General features: G+C 39.5%; 1 protein-coding gene across 1 annotated transcript in view; it reads right to left on the minus strand.

Moving 5' to 3' along the window:
* The window catches only part of LOC100661933 (caspase-1-like), a 47,906-nt gene that overhangs the window by 7,363 nt on the left and 14,489 nt on the right, over positions 1-26,054 (minus strand). Inside the window, exons 10-14 of the mRNA XM_023554706.2 lie at positions 19,669-19,692; positions 16,072-16,326; positions 12,018-12,127; positions 2,836-3,009; positions 1,225-1,459 (exon numbers count right to left, since the gene is read on the minus strand). Coding sequence (XP_023410474.1) covers positions 1,225-1,459; positions 2,836-3,009; positions 12,018-12,127; positions 16,072-16,326; positions 19,669-19,692 — 798 coding nt within the window. The remainder of the gene's footprint in view (positions 1-1,224; positions 1,460-2,835; positions 3,010-12,017; positions 12,128-16,071; positions 16,327-19,668; positions 19,693-26,054) is intronic.

Here is a 26,054-nt window from a genome sequence, read left to right on the forward strand (position 1 = left end):
GAGCCCAAGAGACAGAAAGAGCTTCGTAAACCAGAGACTACATCAGCCTGAGACCAGAAGAACTAGAGGGTGCCTGACTACAACTGATGGCTGCCCTGACAGGGAACACTACAGAGGACCCCTGAGGGGCAGGAGAGCAGTGGGATGCAGACCCCAAATTCTCATAAAATGACCAGACTGAATGGTCTGGCCAAGACTAGAAGGACCCTGGTGGTCATGGTCCCCAGACCTTCTGTTGGCCTAGGATAGGAGCCATGCCCAAAGCCAATTCTTCAGACAGGGATTGGACTGGACAATGGGATGGAGAGGGATGCTGGTGAGGATTGAGCTTCTTGGATCAGGTGGACTCTTGAGACTATGTTGGCATCTCCTGTCTGGAGGGGAGACGAGATGGGAGAGAGGGTTAAAAGCTGGCGAAATGGACATGAAAAGAGAGACTGGTGGGAGGGAGTGGGCTGTCTCATTAGGGGGAGAGCAATTGGTATTATGTAGCAAGGTGTATATAAGTTTTTGTGTGATACACTGACTTGATTTGTAAACTTTCACTTAAAGCACAATAAAAATTTAAAAAAAAAGAGAGAGAAGGAAAGAAAATTTGGGGCGTAATTTCCCCAAACCCCTCATCTCCCTATTCTTTTGCCTTTCAATAATGTATGAGAAAAGAACAGGCTGCTATTACATAATGACCGTATTTTCATATGACAGAAACCCTGGTGGTGTAATGGTTAAGTGCTACAACTGCTAGCCAAGAGGTCGGTAGTTCAAATCCCCAGGCACTCCTTGGAAACTCTCTGGGGCAGTTCTACTATATTCTATAGGGTCACTATGAGTCGGAATCAACTCAATGGCAGTGGGTTGGAGCGATGGTGGGTTCATATAAAATTCTTCTCAAGCCATAAAATGTCAGAATGTCTGTAAAACATGTATAAGTAAAGCTGCCATGAAAATGATTCCATTTCAAGACTTGATTATTTTTGTTAAAGACTGATTTAGAGGCATCGGTTAACTTCTTCACCACTCACCAAGGGTTAAGTTGTATAGAAAATTTTCAACCGACCAGACAAATTCTTATGATGCCAGCCTCCGGAATGGGTTTCCAAATAATTTATTTTAGTTTAATTACACTGGATGGAGCCTAAGATTGTTTTCCTTAGATCCAAAAAGTGCATCAGAGGCCTTTTCAAACACCTTCTTAGCCTCTAAATTTTCCTTCTCACAACTCACCACCTCTGCAGGCCTGGACAATGATGATCTTTGGTTTGTCCTTTAGACTCAGGCAGTTGCGGGTGTTGAAAATCCGGAAGATGGTGTCGTAGGATAACATATCTGGTTCTTCTTTACTATGCATAGTTCCACATATTCCTTCCAGCAGGCCGTGAGACATGAATACCAGAAATGTGCTGTCTGAGGACCTGTGCTCTGGGCGGGCAGCAAACGCCTGCAGCACTGACTGCATCTCCTGAAAAAGATGACAAAGTTTTACTTAGCAGTACAAGCATTAACATTTAGCTAAACTCCTAGATTTACTATGAGCAGTAGGAGAAACATATATAAAATCCCTATCACACATAGTAATTACTCAATGATGATAAAAACCCAACCAAACCAAATCCAGTTGCTGTCAAGTCGATTCCGACTCATAGCAACCCTATAACAGGGCAGTGTATTCTAACTTTTTGCTCCTGTTGAAATATTATGAACTGTCCTCTTGATAGATTTTAACTAACCAGTTGTCATTGAGTCAGTTCTGACTCATGATGACCCCATGTTGTGTCAGAGTAGAATTGTGCTCCATAGGGTTTTTAATGACTGATTTTTTTGGAAGTAGATTGCCAAGCCTTTTCTCCAAGACACCTGTGGGTGGACCAGGACCTCCAAACTTCTGGTTACCAGATGAATGCTTAACCATTTGCATCACCCAGGTGACTTCTGATACGTTTTACATGTACTTACTGTCATTCATACTACACTTTCTTTTCCATCTCTATTTTTTTCCTCATTATCTAACAAGAGCCTTCCATGATAAATGCATCATCGCTTTCCTTCTAAAGTCCTTTCCACTGTGTTTAGAATAAATCCAAACTTCTGGACTCTCTCCTCCTCCCAGCATGCTCCCTATCCTCCAGGCTCTAGTCTCACTTGCCTGCTGGCTGTGGCCTTCATGTGCCAGTTTTACTTTCAGTTCAGAGCTTTCACCAGCAATGCCTTGCCTGGAATGCACTTCACTCACATCTTTCCAGAGCTGACTTTTTCCTGGTAGTCATGACTGAGCTCATATGCGATCTCCTCAAAGAGGCCTTTCTTGCTCATACCATCAAACGTCACTCTCATTTCATCTTCCTATTTTTTTCTTCTCATATTTCCTTTTTTTTTCACTGACCACTTCCAGAAATTATCTGCTTGCTTATATTTTGATTGTCACTAGAACGTGAGGCCGATGTGAGCGAGAGTTTTCCTGTCTCACACATAGAATAGCCTCTGTTACAAGAGGCCAGACTCCAAACTTATTTGCGGAGTGCAGAGCGCATTCCTGATAAACATTCATTACTTCTAGAAGTTCCTGGGGATTCTTTGGGCTTTATCCCAGTCACTACATTTTGGGACTAAGAATTGTGTGAGTACACGTGTCCATCACTTTCTGTCCAATTTCATGCAACTGAGGATATTTGGAGCTCAGAAGAAATTTAGATTTCGATTATCTAGTATCTTAATTTTACACACACACAAATGTGGTCTGAGGTTGTTGAAGTGTTTGCCTAACATTATAAAGATAATTTGTTAGAAGGAAATGAGTGTTCAATGTGCATATGTTTGGGGTGAACAAAGGGCCCTCACCATGGCTGTGAGTTGTTTTTCCACATCCACTCTGTAGCCCAGGCCCTCAAGCAACCTCTTCATCCCTTCGATGTCAACTTCGGCCCCCTTCCTCAGAGAAAGGTTTTTAAACTCAATATTGCATATAATGAGAGCCAGACGAGTGCGGCCCTTCTTCTCTTTGACTGGATAGATCTGCAGAAAATGGATAGGCTGTGAGTTTGGCTTACCTGAGTCTCTTTTAAATTTCCGTAGGCTAATCAGTGTTGCTGCCCTCTTCCCTAACCTCTACCAAAGGGCACTACCTTCCTGTCACTTCGTAATGGATTGAGTTGACAATGGAAAGAAGTGAAGGAATTAGGAAGTGAAGTGTTTTTCTAGAGCCCAAAGCAGGAACCAGGACATGACTGGCATGGTTACTCAAGGATGTTGGTGAAACTAGAATAATTCCCTTCTTCTCCTTCACTTCACTTTTCTCCACTTACTCAAATATTTCTTAGCCATCAAGGTTCAGATCAAATTTCATATAAACTAGGAGACATTCTCTATTGGATCTAGTAAAAAGTGAATGCATGAAAGAGCTTTTACTTTGGTAACATGACTATTCTGGTACTATTTTTAATACATGAAATTATAAAGCTTTGTAGGCATGAATTTTATATATATATATATATATATATATATAGTACTTTAGCTGAAGGTTTACAGAACAAATTAGTTTCTCATTAAACAGTTAGTACAGAGGCGGGGCCAAGATGGCTAACTAGTCAGACACTTCTGCTGAACCCTCTTGCAACAAAGACTCTAAGAAACAAGTGAATCGATTACATATATGACAGTCTATGATCTCTGAGCATCAAACGCAGAATTAAGGAATTGATCTAAGTGATGGTGGACCAAGAGACCGTGCAGAAGCAGCGACGAGTCGCGGAACCTGCACAGCACCTCAGCTTTGATTTCTTGGTGCCATTCTTTGGAGTGGCAGTGGTGGCAGGACTTATGGTAGTTTCCTGAGACACAGCAGCTTCAGCAAAAGAAGGCAAGCAAAGTGGCACACCCCTGACCCTGTGGTGTGTCTACAGTGGGGCTGGCTGCAGAGTTTAGGAAGCAGTTGCTTCAGTGAAAGAAGGCAAATGAAGTGCCAGCACCCCAAACCCCTGGTGTGATGGCCGTGGGACCGGAGGTGTTGTTTTGGACAAAGCTGCTTCAGCAAAACAAGAAAAGTGGGGTAAGCAGCCCTAACCCCCTGGGGCAATCTCATCAGGGACCCAGCCAGCGCACACAAGCTACACATGCTTCAGGAATCTAAGATAAAACAGTGCTTTCGACACAAGATAAACATTTTTGTCTAATTTACTGAGCAGATCTAATAGCTCCTTCTTCTGAAGATACTCTCTCCTATCTATCTGATCCCTCCCCCCTCTGCCCCAGCCAGCTTCATTAACAGTTGAATTCCCTGGGCCTGAGATAGAACTGGCTGCACCCTCTCTGAGCCATTCTCCTGGAGTGGTAGAAGGAGAAAATTAACAAATGGTGGAAAAATACTTTCCAGACTCCCCTAATCTGGAAGCACAGAGCAGAAGCAGCTCCAGTTCAGGCATAAGTGATCCACAAACTTTAGCTTTCACTCCTACAGGGATCCAGGTGGCTATTATAATGCAAGGACAAACCTGCTAGAGGTCTGACTGTAATTGTTTCAGCTGTGCAGTGGACAGGTTGGTTTTGGAGGTCTGATACTGCTCTGCATATTAAACATAGCCCTCACCTACCCACAGCAGGGACCTGAGGTCTGAGGCTCCATCCACCCCACCCAACCACCTGCAAAAGGGGTCTGAGGATAGTGGTGCCTACCAGTGTTTACAGGTATAAGCATTGGGTGCCTAAGGTACAGCTGCAGAGCCCACCCACCAGAGCACTCTAGAGAACAGACACACTCCTTCCTCACTGACACTTGGGGGAAGGCTGTCAGCACCCTGACCTCCTCAGAGTGTGACCCCCTGCTGCTACCAGAAATCAGTGCATACAATCATCACCACTACTCCTCGAAGATAGTAGGTGAGAGCCTATACCACACACTAGGTGACCGACTATCAGGACACTAGAGCTCAATCTACACAAGAATAGTGAATGGACTTCTAGGCTCATATACCTGGTAACAGTTCTAGCCATCTGGTAACAGGACATTAGTGCTTCAAAGGCTCCAATAATTCAAGTTAGCACACTCTAGTAGCCTATTCGGGTATATTGAAACAAATCAAAGCAAGAAGCTAGGAAACAGTGAGCAAACATAAAATAAACTATTACAATAACTTATAGATGGCTCAGAGGCAGCAGTTGATAAAAAATCACATAAAGAAGCAGGCCGTGATTGCTTCAACAAACTCCCAAAAGAGATAATCAAGGACTCTCCTGGAAGAACATGTATTCCTGGAATTGCCAGATGTAGAATACAAAAGATTAATATACAGAACTCTTCAAGATATCAGAAATGACATCAGAAAATACATCAAGCAATATACAGAAAAAGCAGAGGAACACACAGATAAAGCACTTGATGAAATTAAAAATATTATTCAAGAACATAATGAAAAATTTAATAAGCTCCAAGAATCCATAGAGAGACAGCATTCATAAATTCAAAAGATTGACAATAAAATTACAGAATTAGACAACTCAGTAGGAAGTCAGAGAAGCAGAATAGAGGAAGAGGAATGCAGAATTGGGGAGGTGGAGGATAAGACACTTGGCACCAATATATTTGAAGAAAAATCAGATAAAAGAATTAAAATAAAATGAAGGAACCCTAAGAATCATGTGGGACTCTATCAAGAAGAATAACTTGCAAGTGATTGGAATACCAGAACAGTGGGGATAAGAGAAAATACAGAGAGAATTGGTGAAGATTTGTTGGCAGAAAACTTCCCTAACATCGTGAAAGATGAAAGGATAGCTATCCAAGATGCTCATTGAACCCCATACAAGGTACATCCCAAAAGAAAGTCACCAAGACATATTATTATCAACCTTGCCAAAACCAAAGATAAAGAGTAAATTTTAAGAGCAGCCAGGGATACGTGAAAAGTTACCTACAAAGGAGAATCAATAAGAATAAGTTCAGAATACTCGGCAGAAACCATGCAGGCATGCAGGCAATGGGATGATGCATATAGAGCATTGAAGGAGAAAATTTCCAGCCAAGAATCATATATCCAGCAAAACTCTGTCACAAATATGAAGGCAAAATTAAGACATTTACAGATGAACACAAGCTTAGGGAACTTGCAAAAACCAAGCTGAAACTACAAGAAATACTAAAGAGAATTCTCTGGTTAGAAATTCAATAATGTCAGACATTAGCACAACACTAGAACACAGAACAGATTATCCAGATATCAACTCAGATAGGGAAACCACAAAAATAAAATAAGTTAAAAAAAAATGCTCCAAACAGGGAATCAGTGACATCATTATGTAAAAGATGACAATAGTCAAGAAAGAGGGACTAAATAAAGTAGGCACAGAGCTTCCATATGGAGAAGATATCAAGGAGATATAGGAAGATAAAAGTTACATTTATACTTAAAAAAATATAGGTCAATGTTAAGGTAACCACAAAGAAGACTAACAATCCCATACTTCAAAATAATAACCAAGAGAAACATAAAGACTAAGCAAAAACAAATTCAAATACAATGAAAAAGAGGAACACACAATTTCCAAAGAAAAACTTCTCACCACAAAAAAAGTAAGTGGAAAAATAAAACTGTTAACAACACATAAAAAAAGACATCAATATGACAGCACTAAACTCATACCTATCTATAATCATCCTGACTGTAAATGGACAAAATGCACCAATAAAGAGACAGACAGTGGTGGAATGGATTAAAAAACGTGATCCAACTATATGCTGCCTACAAGAGACACACCTAAGACTTAGAGACACAAAGGATGGAAAAAATATATATCAAGCAAGCAACAATCAAAAAAAGAGCAGGAGTGGCAATATTAATTTCTGACAAAATAGACTCTAAAGTTAAATCCACCACAAAGGATAAGGAAGGAAACTAAATAATGATTGCAAGGACAAAATACCCTGGTGGCATAATGGTTAAGTGCTACAGCTGCTAACCAAGAGTTCAGCAGTTCGAATCCACCAGGTGCTCCTTCAAAACTTTATGGGGCAGTTCTACTCTGTTCTATAGGACCGCTATGAGTCGGAATCGACTTGACAGCAGTGGGTTTGTTTGTTTTTTTTATACCAAGAGGATATAAACATTGAATATTTATGCACCCAATGCCAGGGCTGCAAGATACATAAAACAAACTCTATCAGCACTGAAAAGTGAGATAGACAGCTCCACAGTTATAGTAGGAGACTTCAACACACCACTTTCAGTGAAAGACCGGACATCCAGTAAGAAGCTCAATAAAGACACGGAAGATCTAAATGACACAGTCAACCACCTTGACCTCATAGACATATACAGAACACTCCAACAAACAGCATCCAAGTATACTTTCTTTTCTAGTGCACATGAAACATTCTCTAGAATAGACCACATTATAGGTCATAAAGCAAGTCTTAGCAGAATCCAAAACATTGAAATATTGCAAAGCATCATCTCTGACCATAAGGCCATAAAAGTAGAAATCAGTCACAGAAAAAGCAGGGAAGAGATCAAATACTTGGAAACTGAACAATACCCTGCTTAAAAAAGATTGGGTTATAGAAGACATTAAAAAGGGAATAAGGAAATTCATGGAGCCCAACAAGAATGAAAACACTTCCTATCAGAACCTTTGGGACACAGCGAAAGCAGTGCTCAGAGATCAATTTATATCAATAAATGCACACATCCAAAAAGAAGAAAGGGCCAAAACCAAAGAACTATCCCTGTAACTTGAACAAATAGAAAGAGAGCAACAAAAGAAACCCTCAGGCACCAGAAGAAAGCAAATAATAAAAATTAGAGCAGAATTAAAAGAATTAGAGAACGGAAAAACAATTGAAAGAGTTAAAAACTCCAGAAGCTGGTTCTTTGAAAAAATTGATAAACCATTGGCCAGACTGAAAAAAGAAAATCAGGAGAGAAAGCAAATAACCCAAATAAGAAATGAGATGAGCAATATCATAACAGACCCAACCGATATGAAAAGAATCATATCAGATTACTATGGAAAATTGTACTCTAACAAATTTGAAAATCTAGAAGAAATGGATGAGTTCCTAGAAACACACTACCTACCTAAACTAACACAAACAGAGGTAGAACAACTAAATAGACCCATAACAAAAGAAGAGATCGAAGAGGTAATCAAAAAACTCCCAACAAAAAAAAAAAACAAAAACTCTTGCCGAAGGCTTCACTGCAGAGCTCTACCACGCTTTCAGAGAAGAGTTAACACCACTACTACTAAAGGCATTTCAGAGCATAGAAAAGGACGGAATTCTACCTAGCTCATTCTATGAAGCCAGCATATCCCTGATACAAAAACCGGGTAAAGACACCACAAAAAAAGAAAATTACAGACCTATATCTCTCATGAACTTAGATGCAAAAATCCTCAACAAAATTCTAGCCAATAGAATTCAACAACATATCAAAAAAATAATTCACTATGACCAAGTGGGACTCATACCAGGTAGGCAGGGATGGATCAACATTAGAAAAACAATTAATGTAATCGTTCATATAAATTAAACAAAAGTCAAGAATCACATGATTTTATCAATTGATGCAGAAAAGGCATTTGATAAAGTCTAACATCCATTCATGATAAAAACTCTCAGCAAAATAGGAATAGAAGGAAAATTCCTCAACATAATAAATGGCATTTATACAAAGCCAACAGCCAACATCATCCTAAATGGAGAGATTCTGAAAGCATTCCCCTTGAGAAAGGGAACCAGACAAGGATGCCCTGTATCACCACTCTAGCCAGAGCAATTAGGCAACATAAAGAAATAAATGTCATCCAGATTGGTAAGGAAGAAGGAAAAGTATGTCTATTTGCAGATGGCATGGTCTTATACACAGAAAACCCTAAAGAATCCTCAAGGAAGCTACTGAAACTAATAGAAGAGTTCAGCGGAATATCAGGATACAAGATAAACATACAAAAATCAGTTGGATTCCTCTACGCCAACAAAAAGAACATCAAGGAGGAAATCACCAAATCAATACCCCCAGGAAGTTATAATACTTAGGAATAAATCTTACCAGAGATGTAAAAGTCCTGTACAAAGAAAACTAGAAGACACTACTGTAAGAAACCAAAAGAGGCCTACGTAAGTGGAAAAACATACCTTGCTCCTGGATAGGAAGACTTAACATTGTAAAAATGTGTATTCTACCAAAAGAAATCTATAGATACAATGCAATCCCGATCCAAATTCCAATGACATTTTTTAATGAAATGGAGAAACAAATCACCAAGTTCATATGGAAGGGAAAGAGGCCCCGGATAAGTAAAGCATTACTGAAAAAGAAGAACAAAGTGGGAGGCCTCACTCTGCCTGATTTTAGAACCTATTATACTGCCATAGTGTCAAAACAGCCTGGTACTGGTACAACAACAGATACATCAACCAATGGAACAGAATTGAGAATCCAGACATAAATCCATCCACATACGAGCAGCTGATATTTGACAAAGGCTCCAAGTCAGTTAAATGGGGAAAAGACAGTCTTTTTAACAAATGGTGTTGGCATAACTGGATCTCCATCTGCAAAAAAATGAAACAAGACCCATACCTCACACCATGCGCAAAAACTGACTCAAAATGGATCAAAGGCCTAAATATCAAATCTAAAATGATAAAGATGATGGAAGGAAAAATGGGGACAATGCTAGGAGTCCTAATACATTGAATAAACAGTATACAAAACATTACTAACAATGCAGAAGAGAAACCAGATAAATGGGAGCTCCTAAAAATCAAACACCTATGCTCATCCAAAGACTTCACCAAAAGAGTAAAAAGGTTACCTACAGACTGGGAAAAAGTTTTTAGCTAGGACATTTCCGATCAAAGCCTGATCTCTGAAATCTACATGATACTGCAAAAACTCAACTACAAAAAGACAAATAACCCAGTTAAAAAATGGGCAAAAGGTATGAATAGGCACTTCACTAAAGATGACAATCAGGTAGCAAACAGATACATGAGGAAATTGCTCACTATCATTAGCCATTAGAGAAATGCAAATCAAAACTATAATGAGATACCATCTTACTCCAACAAGGTGGGCATTAATAAAAAAAAATAATAATGTTGCAGAGGTTGTAGAGAGACTGGAACACTTATACACTGCTGGTGGGAATGTCAAATGGTACAACCACTTTGGAAATCAATTTGATGCTTCCTTAAAAAGCTAGAAATAGAGCTACCATACAATCCAGCAATCCCACTTCTAGGAATATACCCTAGAGAAATAAGAGCCTTTACAAGAACAGATATATGCATACGTATGTTCATTGCACCCCTGTTTACAATAGCAAAAAGACGGAAGCAACCAAGACGCCCATCAACAGATGAATGGATAAACAAATTACAGTATATTCACACAATGGAATACTACCCATCGATAAAGAGCAGTGATGAATCCATGAAACATTTCATAACATGGAGGAATCTGGAAGACACTTTACTGAGTGAAATTAGTCAGTTGCAAAAGGACAAATATTATACAAGACCACTATTATAAGAACTGGAGAAACAGTTTGAACAGAGAAGAAAATATTCTTTGATGGTTATGAGAGCAGGAGGGAGGTAAGGAGGGAGAGGGGTTTTCACTCATTAGATAGTAGATAGATTTTATTTTAGGCGAAGGGAAAGACAGCACACAATACAGGAGAGGTCAACACAACTGGACTAAACCAAAAGCAAAGAAGTTTCCTGAATAAGCTGAACGCCTCGAAGGTCAGCGTAGCTGGGGGGGGTGGGGTTTGGGGACCATGGTTTCAGGGGCCGTCTAAGTCAATTGGCATAATAAAATCTACTAAGAAAACATTCTGCACCCCACTTTGGAGAGTGGCGTCTGGGGTCTTAAATGCTAGCAAGGCGCCATCCAAGATGCATCAATTGGTCTCAACCCACCTGGAGCAAGGAATAATGAAGAACACCAAAGGCACCAGGTAATTACAAGCCAAAGAGACAGAAAGGGCCACATAAATCAGAGACTACATTAGCCTGAGACCAGAAGAACCAGATGGTGCCAGGCCATAACCGATGACTGCCTGACAGGGAACACAACAGAGAACCCCTGAGGGGCAGGAGAGCAGTGGGATGCAGACCCCAAATTCTCATAAAAAGACCAGCCTTAATGGTCAGACTGAGACTAGAAAGACGCCAGAAGTTATGGTCTCTAGACCTGTTATCCCAAGACAGGAAACATTCCAAAGCCAACTCTTCAGACAGGGATTGGACTGGACTATGGGATGGAAACTGACACTGGTGAAGAACGAACTTCTTGGATCGAGTAGATGCATGAGACTATGTTGGCATCTCCTATCTGGAGGGGAGATGAGAGGGCAGAGGGGGCTAGAAGCTGGCTTAAAGCACATGAGGAGAGAGAGCAGAGGGAAGTACTGTGCTGTCTCATTATGGGGAGAGCAATTAGGAGTACATAGCAAGGTGTATATAAATTTTTGTATGAGAGACTTACATGATTTGTAAACTTTCACTTAAAGCACAATAAAAATTAATTAACAAAAACAACAACAAAAAACTGTACTACAGTGTTTTATGACATTGGTTATCAACTGCATGACATGTCATCCCTCTCCTTTCTCAACCTTGGGTTCCCTATTACCAGCTTTCCTGTTCCCTCCTACCTTCTAGTCCTTGCCCCTGGGCTGTTTTTATATATATTTTAAAATGCTTCATGTCTAATATCTAGGATTTTAGCTAGAATGCAAGCAATTACTAGTCAACCATAGTATCTTATAAATATTTTGATTCCATGACTACAGATAAAATTGCCATAAATCCCAAGTATATATAAACAAGAAATGACAAAGGGGTGATTTGCATTTCATCATGGTGTTAAAAGAGAATCTTCCTACCTCAAAGCATCTATAAAAGATTATCAATGCCCCCCACAACTAGTGTTTTCAGAAATTGTGTATTTAGAAAAGAAAACTTTTCTCTCGCTCTCTTTTTCCCTGCTTTCTCTTTCAAGCACAGAGTACAGCACCTCTCCAGCCCTTTCTTTACACAGTCTCAGGAATTCTTCTTGAGGACAAAGCTTGAGGGTATCTGTGAATTCTGCTGACTCATCTGCTCCAGCCTCGATATCCGGGCAAACTGCAAGATACATCACAAAATAAAGATTGTGACATCTGCCCCAGTTGCTCAATTATTAACTAAAAGATGGACAGAGAAAGGAGATTCTGGAAAGAAGACTTTTTTAACATGTAGAGGTTATAGTTAAGAAGAGAAGTCCTTAGTAGAGAAGAAGTTTCACCCAAAAATGCCACAATAGGTTCTCATAGCTCTGAGGAAAATGCCTGTATGATTTGAGGTCAAATTTGACCCAGTTGGACTTTCCATAATCAGCAAATACAGTGTGATTTCCCAATAGTTTTACATTAGTGTGCTCATTCATATTGACTTTATATTTTCTGTGAGCCAGATTATTTTGACTGGGTCCTTATTAAAATGGTGTATATCAGATATTTAATGTGAGCCACTTGTGCAATTTAAAATTTTCTGATATTCACATTACCAAAAAAAACTAAACCTATTGTCATTGATTTTCAACTCATATCAACCCTACAGGACAGAGTAGAGCTGCCCCATAGAGTTTCCAAGGAGCACCTGGTGGATTCAAACCGCCGACCTTTTGGTTAGCAATCATAGCTCTTAACATTTATGCCTCCAGGGTTTCCAATATTCACATTAGAAAAGTAAAAAGAAAATAAAAAATTAATATTAATAATATTTTAACAACATATCTAAAATAGTATCTTTCAACATGTGGTACTAGCTACAATTCAAGCACTTAATAGCCACAGGTGGCTAGTGGCCACCATATTTGATGGTATAACATCTCATTTGGAGTCATAGTCCCCTCCCAACTCATGCTATGTACATAGAAACATGCATAAAATAAACACTTTCAAGTTCGAATCCTGTACCATCTAGGTATGATTTTTCAGCCCAAAATCTTAACTGTTCAGGGATAAAGGGACTCAAATATTCCTCATCACATTGTTTAGCCTGCTATTTTAAAAAGAAATGCTGTCTAGTAACTGCAGTGCTGCAGCCAGGGTGGAAGGGACAATTTTTGTCAGAGATCCTGACGTGCTCTAGATGTTCTTGCTTCCAAAGTGCTGGACAACCAACAATGAATTTTTTAAACTATGTTTGAGAATGTGAGGAAATAACTCATCCCTGTTGAAGAACTTTGGTTCTGAGTCATTCTGGCCTGTCCCCTAGAAGAATGTACTATTATCCCACACTGCTTGGCCCTATTTGAGATTGGGCAAGAGACTGGGAAAGCCCGGAGCATTTTTCTAGAGGAGGAAGGTAAAGGAATTCATATACAGAAGATAAGAGAAGTTTACTAATGTCTAACATAACGTGGTTTCTGTCCAGGAATAAACCTCTATGTTCAATTATATGAGCCAAGCAAATAATATTCTGATATGATTTTATGTGAGAAAAGTAATATTAACCTTATAAATTTTCAATTTTTAGGTTTTATAATACCTTTTCTATTTTATTAATTTGTTTTTCATTAGCTTTTTTAATAGAATTTTTTAAATAAATGTTTTTCTAAAAAGTATGTGCCCAAACTCTGGAGAGGCAGTAAACTGTAGGATTCAAGGATACCACATTTAAGGATAACAAACCTTTCGAACATTTCTAGCTTTTCATAGATTAAACAGTAACACATATTCTCTCTTCCCATTCTAGAAAATTCTACCAGTGTAAAGACTTCCCAAGACCTGGGATATTCCCTGGACAGAGGGTATGTTTCCTCATCAAAGCCTTCTTCTAGTACCAGTTTATTCACAGGTTTGTACAATTGTCTAGCTTAATAAACATCATCTCCAACACATCCATTATGTGCTCAGGTACAGAAATAGTGTTTTCAAGTAAAAATGGAAGTTAAACAGGGTTTCTATTTTACATCCAATTGTAAAAGTAACATCACAATGTAGTAAATATTACAGTGCAGTCCACTGTCCAAAGGGAATTCTAATTAGCCTGGCAGTGTGGCAGAAAGAAATGAAGGAATTAGAAAGTTCAGATATAAATTTGAATTCCTGAGTCTTGTCTGATATCTGATAAACCCTGGTGGTGTAATGGTTAAGAGTTTGGCTGCTAACCAAAAGGTCAGCAGTTCCAATCCACCAGGTGCTCCTTGGAAACCCTGTGGGGCAGTTCCACTCTGTCCTGTAAGGTCTCTATGAGTCGGAATTCACTCTACACCAATGGATTTTTTTAATCTAATATGTAATGAAAATCTCAGGAAACTGATAAAATCAGAAAGAAACTGGCATAGGATCAGAATAAGCCATCTCCCTTGGCAGGTAGGAATCCCAGTGGTTACCTTATCTTATCTCTCTAACTAAATGATAACAGTGTGTGGCACAAAGCACAATAACAAAAAAATAGCTTGGATTCTTCCTATTCCCCATTTCATGCCCTCAGTGCTATCTGAGGAGCTGTCAGAACTGCATCTAGGTCCAAAGACCTGACCAGGGGCTTGACATATTCCAACAGTTCCAGTTTACCCAGCTTCCTGGCCTGCTGGGCCCAAGGTGTGGTGGAATAACTTTGTAGGCCTCAAGTGCTGATGGACCCCAGAGAGCTACTGGACCCCTCTTGAGGGAGACTGCACTGCCTCTTGCCTACCACAGGCTCTGTTAATTAAAAAAAAAAAAAAGGTTATTTCAGTTCAGAGCTTAGTGCTCGTTGTAATCCCTGGGTTGCTAAAATCTTTCTGAAGCTCCATTAATTTAGTTCTGATCCCTATTTCCTGCATTATCTCTGCTTTTTTAAACTAGATTTTCCTCACTCCATCCCAGTGTTTGGAGCAAGCCCTAAACTTGCAAAAGAACCAGTTTAGCTATTCATGAGAACTCAATTTACGCCACAGTCTCAGACATCTATCAGACTAGCATGTTATTCCTGCTAGTGGGAATGTCCCTTCTCCACGGAGGAGGGCTTATTGAAAATGCTTCTATTATACAGTGAGTCTGTACAGTTTATGTTGCCTTTTGCTCAGTATTTCATTAATTATTACTGATAAACTCTAGTATTTCAGGGACAAGAATTCCAAGTTAAATTTTGTGGCAAATTGAGTCTGTCACTGGTGAGAATATTTAGGCTCTAGTAATATTCATAATTCAATCTGGATCAAAAGATTTGAAAAGTTGTACAATTTTAGACACTTTGCAGGGCTTGTTCTGATCACATTTTTGTAACTCACAGAAGTGAGTAAGCAATGGAAAGACTTAAATCTTAGCACCTAAATAACAATTATAACTAATTCTGCATGTCTGTTTTTCATTTGTCTGTTCTATATTAGGCATCTGCTATGTGCCACTCTGCTGCTATTCGTTGGTAAAGGAAAAAAGGAAAAAAAAAAGTGTTATTCTGATTTTGGGAAACTTGATAGATAGTTCCGTTTATTGACATAGAAAGGGTGTAGAAGTTGAAGAGATTTGATGAGGGAATCAAGTATTTAATTTTAGGTATGTTAGTTTTGTGACATCATTTGAACATTCAGGGGGAATGTTGAATATGCAGCAAGACCTAAATGAATCTAGAGCTCAGAGGAGCATTCCAGACTAGAGCTAAAACCTCAGGAGTCATCAGTGTGAGCCTAGTAATTCTACTGCAAAGCCTTGTGGGGAAGTTACTGGCTTTGTCCCATATCACAGGTGCTGAGACTGATACCTAGGGAGGTTAAGAAACTTGTACAAAGCCACATAGTCACCAAGATGATACAACCTGGATTCCCGTTTATTTAGCCCTCACAATAAAGACTGTGCAATTAGCTATGAATAGCCTAAACACAAGGACTCAGTTTCTTAGCTAACTGGAAACTAAACAAAAGGGGTGGCTTCTAAAAGGACAACGATAGGTTCGGTGAAAATGATATACATAGTAACAGAAGAATGGAAGAATCAGAGAAGACATTGAAGGGGCCTCGGAGCTGATAGATCCTGGAAAATATGATACATTCATTGTGTCTCATGCACACTATGAATGAGTATACATGAATCCAGTCTTACCTTCTGCACTGGTGGACTCCTTTTCCTTTTTAAGGAACATATCGACAAGGATTTGGGCTGTGTCATAGGGTTTCCGTCGGACAGAATCCAGCAAGACATGAGCCTTGTCTCTAGGTTTGGCACCATAAAATTTTTCTTTTTCCGTGTCCTCCAATTTCAAGTAATCTTTTTCCACTACATCCTCCAAAACGCCACTCAATAGCTCTTTGCCCATGGATTCCAAGATCTTAAATGGGTTTTTTTTGTGGTTGTCTTCTGTCAGAAATAAAAAGATTCTTTCAACTATAGGCACAACTTAAGATTTTTGTCCTCACTTTAGAGAGAGTTCTGTATAATATGTAATAGCCTTAAAAAAAAAAAAAGACCTTCTAACTATTTCACCATTTCCCCAATAAACTGAATACTCTTTCATTGTACCTGTAGACTCCTCCCACTTTGTCAAATTCGTACTAGACTGCATTTAATGATTCATTATCAGTTAAGATTTTCTTTGGTACCTTTTCATCTCCTGTCTGTGGCATTGAGCCTAATGCTAACTTCCCAGCCATCCTCTGTTCCTATATTTCCTTTCTCTTGCCCATAGTTCATGATTATGATGATGATTATCCACCTGGAATGTATTCTGTAAGGCAACATTAATGCCCTTTCTCTTCCTCCTCGAAACACCCTTACCTAGACTGTAAATTCCGCCCACTAGACTATACAATCTTTCCTCTTCCCTGTATTTCATTTCCTTGGTGAAAGCACTATGTCTTTGAATCCACAACTTTTTACATACATGCTGTATCTACATGGTTGTGTTTAAATGTTTTAAATTACTTAACATGTTTTCTGAATACACAAATGAATGAGCTCTAATTATTTCATATCTTATTCTCAATCAACATTTAGAATTGAAAATAGTATAATGAGTAATCTTTTTATATAGCAGATTAATATGACACCTGGTTAAATTGCCACCCCCTAGGGCCATTTGAATTTTTATGGGGGAACATATAGACCAAAGTCATAATTCTTATGTTTTAATACTACAGGTATGATTTGGGCAGAGTGGTAGATGGGAAGGCAAGACATCTCATCATTTCTCAATTAACTCTATAAAGGTAGTTGTCCAGTTCATCTAGATGTAAGGATATCTGTGACACAAAGTGATATTTTCTTAAAAAAAAAAAAAAAGGTGCCATGATATTGAACAAGAACTCTGGCTTGGAAGCACCAATCTCATTGTTCATGTTATCATAAGTTATTCTTTCAGTAGTGTTTACTGTGCAAATAAAAGCATATGGAAGTTACCAAACATGAATAAAAGTTACCTAATATCAATTAGAAAATCCTGGTGGTGTAATGGTTAAGTGCTATGGCTGCTAACTAAAAGGTTAGCAGTTCGAATCCTACAGGTGGTCCTTGGGAACTCTACTGGGCAGTTCTACTCTGTCCTATAGGATCACTATGAGTTGGAATCGACTTGACGGCAGTAGGTTTGGTTTTGGTTTAATATCAATTAATAGCAACTAATGCTGTATGCACTAATTGTGATAAAAAAACATATAAAGCAATATAGATCATTATAATTATTAGCATCTAATAATTATATCCAATATCTCTATTATATGGAAAAGCGAATATAGACACAGAAAAGTCAATTAAGTAAATTACCCAAATGTATATGTAATATATATACTAAGTGGGGTACAGGAGTTGAAACCCAGAGATTCAGAATCCAAAGCCCGCACCCTTAATCGTCACTCTGTGTTACATTATGCTTGGTCAAGAGCTATGTAAAACAATGAAAGTGCTTCAGGAACTCAGGGAAGACTGGGTAAATTCCAGTGTGTACAGTCACAGAAGCTTCTTTGAAGAGGTAGCAAAGCGCTGGTCTTGAAATATAGTATACAAGTGTTGAAACAGAGAGAGAAGAAATGCAAAGAGCATACAGGCTAATGTGTGGAATATTTACTCTGTCTGACCTCAGGGTTCCTGTTTTGTGTGTGTGTGTGTGTGTCATAAACAAGCTAGGAGAGATTGGACTAGATGAATAGTGTGAGGAGAAATATGGTAGCAATAAAACCAGAGGTTCAGCATTAGGTTCTCTTCCCATCATCTACACATTCTTATGGCTTCAATAATTAGCTTTGTTTGAATGTCTTCCAAATGTATCGAGTCAGCCCAGAAGTGGATCTCACAATTGAGACTCATATATCCAACAGATCATGAGACAGCTTTTCTAGATATCTCACGGACTCTTTAAACTGGGCTTTTTAAAGCCAACGTGCTCATTTTTCATCCACCTCTTTCATTTTCTGTACTAATAAATGAACATATATAACCCCCAAGTACACAAATCTAGTAAAATTTGATGACATTGAACCTCTTCTGACATCTTTATATTTTATTTTCCATCTCGCTCCAAATCGTATTGACTTTATCTGCTAAATATTTGTAGAACCTGAGCGTACCTCTCAGTTTTAGCCGATAATTACTCTAATTAAGATTACTATTCTTCCTTTTTCTTTTCTTTTTTTAAATTACTCCATGAACCTTTCAAATCTACTCTTGTCCCTTTCTAATCTAGTCTTCACAATGAAGCAGAGTGAGTATTCCAAAATCTAGATTTGGTCGTGAAATCTTTCCACTTAATCTCATCTAGGCCTTCTCATTTATTTTGGAATAAGCTACAGACCCTTTGAGAAGGTGTTGTAGGTGGAATCATAGGTTCAAATGTGCCAACTCCCCCCGCCAGAAAAGAAATGTTGAACCCCTAACCTTTGATGCATGTGAAGGTGGAATATTTGGAAATAGGCACAGATATAATCAAGTTAAAATGAGGTCATACTGGATTTGATTGGCCTTGACCCAGTGTGATAGGTGTCCTTATAAGAAGAAAAGGAGAAACACAGATACAAACTCAGACACAGAGGGAAGATACCTGTGTGAAGATGGAGGCAGAGCTTAGAGTTACACCACCACAAGCCAAGGAATGCCTGGAGCTACCAGAAACTGGAAGAGACAAGGAAAGTTCCTCCCCTAGAGGCTTCAAAGGGAGCAAGACCCTGCCAACAACTTGTTTTACAGACTTTGAACCTGGAAAATCGTAAGAGAATAAGTCTTTAGTGTTTCAAACCTCCCATTTTATGGTAAATTATTACATTAGCCCTAGGAAACAAAAGGTTGGCAGTTCAAATCCACCAGGGGCTTCTTGGAAGCCTTATGGGGCAGCTCTACTCTGTCCTATAGGGTTGCTATGAGTTGGAATTGCTCGATGGCAAAGGGTTTGTTTTTTTGGTTTTTTAGGACACAAACACACAAGACCTACTGATTCTTTATGAACTGTGGTCTGCCTATTCCTGCATCTCCTGCTACTACCCCTACGTTGCACATTACATTTCAAACCCTCTGGTCTTCTTTCAGTTTCTAGAAAATCCCTACTGGGGATCATTATGTATGCAGTCTCCCCACTCCCACATTCCTCCTCCTCCCACCGCTACTCTTTATTTGTTTTACCGGTCTCAGATTAGATGCCATTTCCTTCAGGGAAGCTTCCCTGATACTCCTGGAAAAAATGGAGTGCCAAAGTTGTGTGCTCCCAAGGCAACTTACCCTCTGTCAAAATATCTTCCTCACCTATGAAATGGAAATGAGATAATAGAACTAACTTTGTCGGGTAGTTTTTAATATTCACTCAGAGAGCATATGTAAGTACCCGTCGTACTGTAAGGGCTCATAAATTGGGTGTTGATGTGTTTTTTGCTGTTGTTATTATAATAATTACTGAATAGAGGTTGCAGTGATAATGGAAATAGAGGAAATAATTTAAGAGGCAAAACTCTGCCAAGACCTCATTTTTTGCCCCAGGCAAGTTGATGTAATGTTCTAACACATTCGGTGATACTGTTCCTCAGGAGAGTTAGTTAACAATGTCAACCAAACTCGACTGGTTACATTTATTGAGCCACTTAACTTGTCCTTGTGTAGTGCCTTTATATTCTTCACATCTATTGTCTAAGCATTCCCTGCATTCTAGAAGCTTAAGTTTAAATGTCTGGAGATAATATGAACCCTAGAAAGAATTATACTACAGAGAAAATCAAATGAATAAAGCAGTACAATAGCAAAGAACTATGAGTTAGATAAATACAGTGGAAAAAAATTTCATCTGAAACTGAAATTATGCTTTCAGGGGATTAATGGAAAATGGATAAATATATTTTCAAAGTTAGGAAATTTGTGTGAAAAGTTTAGAATTTTTTTGGTCTTAAAGACAATAGGGACCCATTGTGTTTCTGAATGAGAAAATTACATTAACAGGTACCTAGAAACTGAGAAAACAAAACTCAAGCCATGGTGTTTTCAATTGCCTCATATGCATGAGAAAGCTGGACAATGAATAAGGAAGACCGAAGAAGAATTGATACCTTTGAATTGTGGTGCTGGGGAGGAATATTGAATATACTGTGGATTATCCAAAGAATGAACAAGTCTGTCTTGAAAAAAGTACAAACAGAATGCTCCTTAGAAGCAAGAATGGTGAGGCTATGTCTCACATACTTTGGACAGGTTATCAAGAAGGATCAGTCCCTGGAGAAGGACATCACACTTGGTTAAGTAGAGATCAGCGAAAAAGAGCAAGACTCTCAAGAAGCTGGATTGACATAGTGGTTGTAACAATGGGTGCAGGCATAGAATTGTGAGGATGGCACAGGACCATGCAGTGTTTCATTCTGTTGTGCGTGGGGTTGCAGTGGGTTGGAACTGACTCCATGGCACCTAACAACAACAATAACGAGGAATTGAGAACAGAAATAAAAAAAACAAACCAAACCCACTGCCGTCGAGTCGATTCCGACTCATAGCGACCCTGTAGGACAGAGTAGAACTGCCCCATAGAGTCTCCAAGGAGTGCCTGGTGAATTCGAACTCCTGACCTTTTGGTTAGCAGCATGAGAACTGAAAGGTACCTAAATAATCATGTCTTCCAATAATAACAATCTACAGAGAAATTTATGATAGGCCATCTACGTAAGAATTGTCTGCAGGTCTTTAAAAGAATATAAATCTCTACAGTCTACTACCAGACAAATTAAGGTGGAACAATTCAGCTTCAGGGAGAAAGCAGTTATCTGAATTTAAATAAAAACAATTACAGATTAATCAAATATGCTAAAATATTTAGAACCCACTGATCTAGTCCAACCTCTTCCTTTTGAAATGAAGATAATGAAGCCAAATAAGTGATGACGGGTTTAAATACCAGCTGCATAAATAGCTCTTGCCTCTATCTCTTATGCTTTTTCAGCTTCTGTAAGAAACTTGACCTGAAAGCAGTGTGCTGGGTAGACCGGAGGGGTTAAATCCTAGAGCTAGAGAGACCAGTTAAAAAGCTGTAATAGCAATCCCAGAGACAGGGAGTTAGACTAGTAAGCACCAGGACTAGAAAGAAAGGGGAGAAAAAAGAGAGGTTCTTTAAAAAGTCACTTCAAAAGTGTAATTCAATGTAAGAAAAGGCAAAGGGGTGTGGCTTTCAGTTCTGACACTGGGAGCAATGTTTATGACCCAGATGACTAATTCTGAGTCAAGGGGAAGAAGAGATGATTTCAGAATGCATTTGGAAATTTTCAGAGATGTCTTAAACAAATCACTTAATGTGCTTGGCCTTACTCTTTTTTCCTTTGCTTTCTAGAAGCTGAAAGAAAAGAATTAGTTTCTTCCTGGCTCTGAGACATCTGGAGACCACCATTCTCCACTGTCTCTAACACAATGCCCCCAGATTTAAGGTAACCAAAAAAAAACCCCATTGACTTCGAGTTAGATCTGATTCATAGCAACCCTATAAAACTAAAACCCACTGCCATCAAGTCAATTCCAACTCATAGCGACCCTATAGGACAGAGTAGAACTGCCCTATAGAGTTTCCAAGGAGCGGCTGGTGGATTCGAACTGCCGACCTTTTGGTTAGCCACCAGGGTTTCCTAGCAACCCTATAGTACCGAGTGTAATTACCTCATGGCGTTCCCCTGGCTGTAAATATTTTATGGAAGCCAATTGCCATGTCTTTCTCCCACGGAGCAACTGATGGATTCAAACCTCTGAATTTTGTGGGTACCAGCAGAGTGCTTTAACTACTGTGCCACCAAGGCTCCTTAGATTCCAGTTACACAAAGCAAATAAAGAAAAGGAATTAGATTACATGCTTTTGGCTCATTTCCCTTTTGTTATTTTTGCCTGTCACACAGCAGTGAATGAAGTATTCTCTAAGATTGAAGCCCCTAGTCAGAAAAGGACCCCAACTTACCAGCCATAGGTAAACAGCCTCAATGATCTTCTTCTTCCTCAAAGAAGAGCCACATAGAGCAAAATGAAAGTTATTACGTATTTCCTCATTGCAGGGGTGGGGATAGCTAATCACAGATTGTGCAACTGCTGGTCAGAACGTCTCAGTTCATTGTCAGGAAGTCCCCAGTACTCAGCAAAATGGTTTTCCAGTCCTGACCTCTTGTTTCTTACTGTAGGAAGAAAGAAATAGAAATGGCAAAATTTTACCCTGAAGACTGGCTCTTCTGACTGCTTTTTCTTTTCTCTCTCCATTGCCTCCAGGCCTCTCTTTCCCTGCCTTTCTCTTCTCCTCTTCTGTCTCCCTATTTCTACCTCTGCTTACCTAAACATAATACTGAAGCTGTCAGAACTACTGGATATGACTTCCTTTCTGATAAGGTGCTCAAATGCTCTCTGTTTCTTGTTTTAATGGCAATGATAATATTATCTTTCCCCCTCTGTCTTCTTATTCTCGTATGGGAAGGGAGTTCTGAAGGTACCCATGATTTTTTTTTTTTTTTAACTGCCTAGGACTTCCTTAAAATTTTATTTTTCATGGAGGCTGATTTTTCACCTCCCCGTTTTCATATCGTCTGAACAGAATGATCACAAAACTTGGCTCAGGCTGTCATAGAAGGAACGCATGATAGCACAAAGGAGCTGTCTAAAAGAACAGGCAGTGAAAGGAAAAAAAAAAAAGGCTGCAGCATGCTCAATTTTTTTTTCTTTTTTTTTTTTAATTAACTTTTATTAAGCTTCAAGTGAACATTTACAAATCCAATCAGTCTGTCACATGTAAGTTTACATACATCTTACTCCCTTCTCCCACTTGCTCTCCCCCTATTGAGTCAGCCCTTTCAGTCTCTCGTTTCGTGACAATTTTGCCAGCTTCCCTCTCTCTCTATCCTCCCATCCCCCCTCCAGACAGGAGTTGCCAACACAATCTCAAGTGTCCACCTGATTTAATTAGCTCACTCTTCATCAGCATCTCTCTCCCCCCCGCTGACCAGTCCCTTTCATTTCTGATGAGTTGTCTTCGGGGATGGTTCCTGTCCTGTGCCAACAGAAGGTCTGGGGAGCATTGCCGCCGGGGTTCCTCTAGTCGCAGTCAGACCATTAAGTATGGTCTTTTTATGAGAATTTGGGGTCTGCATCCCACTGATCTCCTGCTCCCTCAGAAGTTCTCTGTTGTGCTCCCTGACAGGGCAGTCATTGATTGTGGCCGGGCACCAACTAGTTCTTCTGGTCTCAGGATGATGTAGGTCTCTGGTTCATGTGGCCCTTTCTGTCTCTTGGGCTCTTAGTTGTCGTGTGACCTTGGTGTTCTTCATTTTCCTTTGCTCCAGGTGGGTTGAGACCAATTGATGCATCTTAGATGGCCGCTTGTTAGCATTTAAGACCCCAGACGCCACGTTTCAAAGTGGGATGCAGAATGTTTTCATAATAGAATTATTTTGCCAATTGACTTAGAAGTCCCCTCAAACCATGTTCCCCAGACCCCAGCCCCTGCTCCACTGACCTTTGAAGCATTTATTTTATCCTGGAAACTTCTTTGCTTTTGGTCCAGTCCAATTGAGCTGACCTTCCATGTATTGAGTGTTGTCTTCCCCTTCACCCAAAGCAGTTCTTATCTACTGATTAATCAGCATGTTCAATTTTGAGAGTCTTTGAATTCATTTTCTCTTATGATGGGTTAGATTAGGAAGGGGCTTAAACTTGCAAGTGAAGGGGTAGTTCTTCCAGCCCTTCCTAAGCCTAAAACTTGCTGACTAAAGGCTTTCACCCCAAACTTATTATCACCACATCACACAGGGACATTAGTTATTTTCAAATTTTTATTGTGCTTTAAGTGAAAGTTTGCAAATCAAGTCAGTCTCTCATACAAAAATTTATATACACCTTGCTATATACTCCTAGTTGCTCTCTCCCTAATGAGACAGCATACTCCTTCTCTCCACCCTCTATTTTCATGTCCTTTCAGCCAGCTTCTGTCCCCCTCTGCCTTCTCATCTCCCCTTCAGGCGGGAGCTGCCCACATAGTCTCATGTGTCTACTTGATCCAAGAAGCTCACTCCTTACCAATATCATTTTCTATCTTACAGTACAGTCCAAACCCTGTCTGAAGAGTTGGCTTTGGGAATGGTTACTGTTTTGGGCTAACAGAGAGTCTGGGGACCATGACCTCTGGGGTCCTTCCAGTCTCAGTCAGACTATTAAGTCTGGCATTTTTACGAGAATTTGAGGTCTGCATCCCACTGCTCTCCTGCTCCTTCAGGGATTCTCTGTTGTGTTCCCTGTCATGGCAGGCATTGGTTGTAGCTGGGCACCATCTAGTTCTTCTGGTCTCAGGCTAATGTAGCCTGGTTTATGTGGCCCTTTCTGTCTCTTGGGCTCATAATTACCTTGTGTCTTTGGTGTTCTTCATTCTCCTTTGCTCCAGGTGGGCTGAGACCAATGGATGCATCTTAGATAGTTGCTTGCTAGCATTTAAGACCCTAGACCCCCCTCTCCGAAGTGGGATGCAGAATGTGTTCTTAATAGATTTTATTATGCCAATTGACCTAAATGTCCCCTGAAACCGTGGTCCCCAAGCCCCTGCTCCTGCTATACTGGCCTTCAAAGTGTTGGTTTATTCAGGAAACTTCTTTGCATTTGGTATAGTCCAGTTGTGCTGACCTCTCCTGTATTGTGTGTTGAGGGACATTATTTTGTATATAGCTCACACCTCAGTGTTATTCATATGATGTCATGTACTGTGCACTAATTTTTTCATGTTTGTTGGCTCTCTGGTCTTCTCAGTAAGATATACACTGCTAGGGGTCTGGGATTGAGTCAAACTTATTTTGTATCCCTCAAGTACCTTAAAGAAGGATAGAAGTATGTAGGTTCTAGTCATGGCTCTGTCAGTGGTAAACTCTGAGAATTCAGGTAAATAACTCATCACACTTTGTTGTAACTCTCAGTTTTCTACACATCTCTCCTGCCAAGCTCCAAATTCTTTGACATCAAGTATCTACTCTCTCATTCTATCTATAAAGCAGAATGCCCAGAACAAGATTTTTTGAAAGAATGATGTTATTAGTGAGTTTATCTCATATGAAACAAGTCGAAAGATTCCAACTTCAAGACCCCCTTCCTACTCCAGCCCCTGTCCTCTCAGTTTGGTAAAAAACCCAGACGCACAGACTTTCATTTTTATTTCAGATTTATTGAATGTTTAAAGAAAAGTCCATGCTCTGCAGATGTGATTCCAAAAATGGGCGCAGAATGACAGATTTCTTTGCTTCCTATAGTAAAAAGAAAATAAAAAAAAAAAAGGAAAGAAAACACCTGAAAAATTGTTGTACTAAAAAAATGAAAATTATAAGATCATACCATCTTTGGGGGCATATGCTTTTGCAAAGGAGGGATCAGTCCTTGAAGGAGGACATCATGCTTGGTAGAGGGCCAGCAAAAAAGAGGAAGACTCTTAACAAGATGGATTGACACACTGGCTGCAACAATGGGCTCAAGCATAACAGCAATTGTGAGAATGGTGCAGGATCGAGCAATGTTTCATTCCGTTGTACATAGGATTGCTATGAGTTGGAACCTACTCAATGGCACCTATCAACAACACTTTTGTAAAAGGGAATATTGCTGCTGTTGTTAGCTGCTTCCAAATCAGCTCCCAA

This window comes from Loxodonta africana, chromosome 7, assembly GCF_030014295.1.
Source record: "Loxodonta africana isolate mLoxAfr1 chromosome 7, mLoxAfr1.hap2, whole genome shotgun sequence".
Classification (NCBI taxonomy): Eukaryota; Metazoa; Chordata; class Mammalia; order Proboscidea; family Elephantidae; genus Loxodonta; species Loxodonta africana.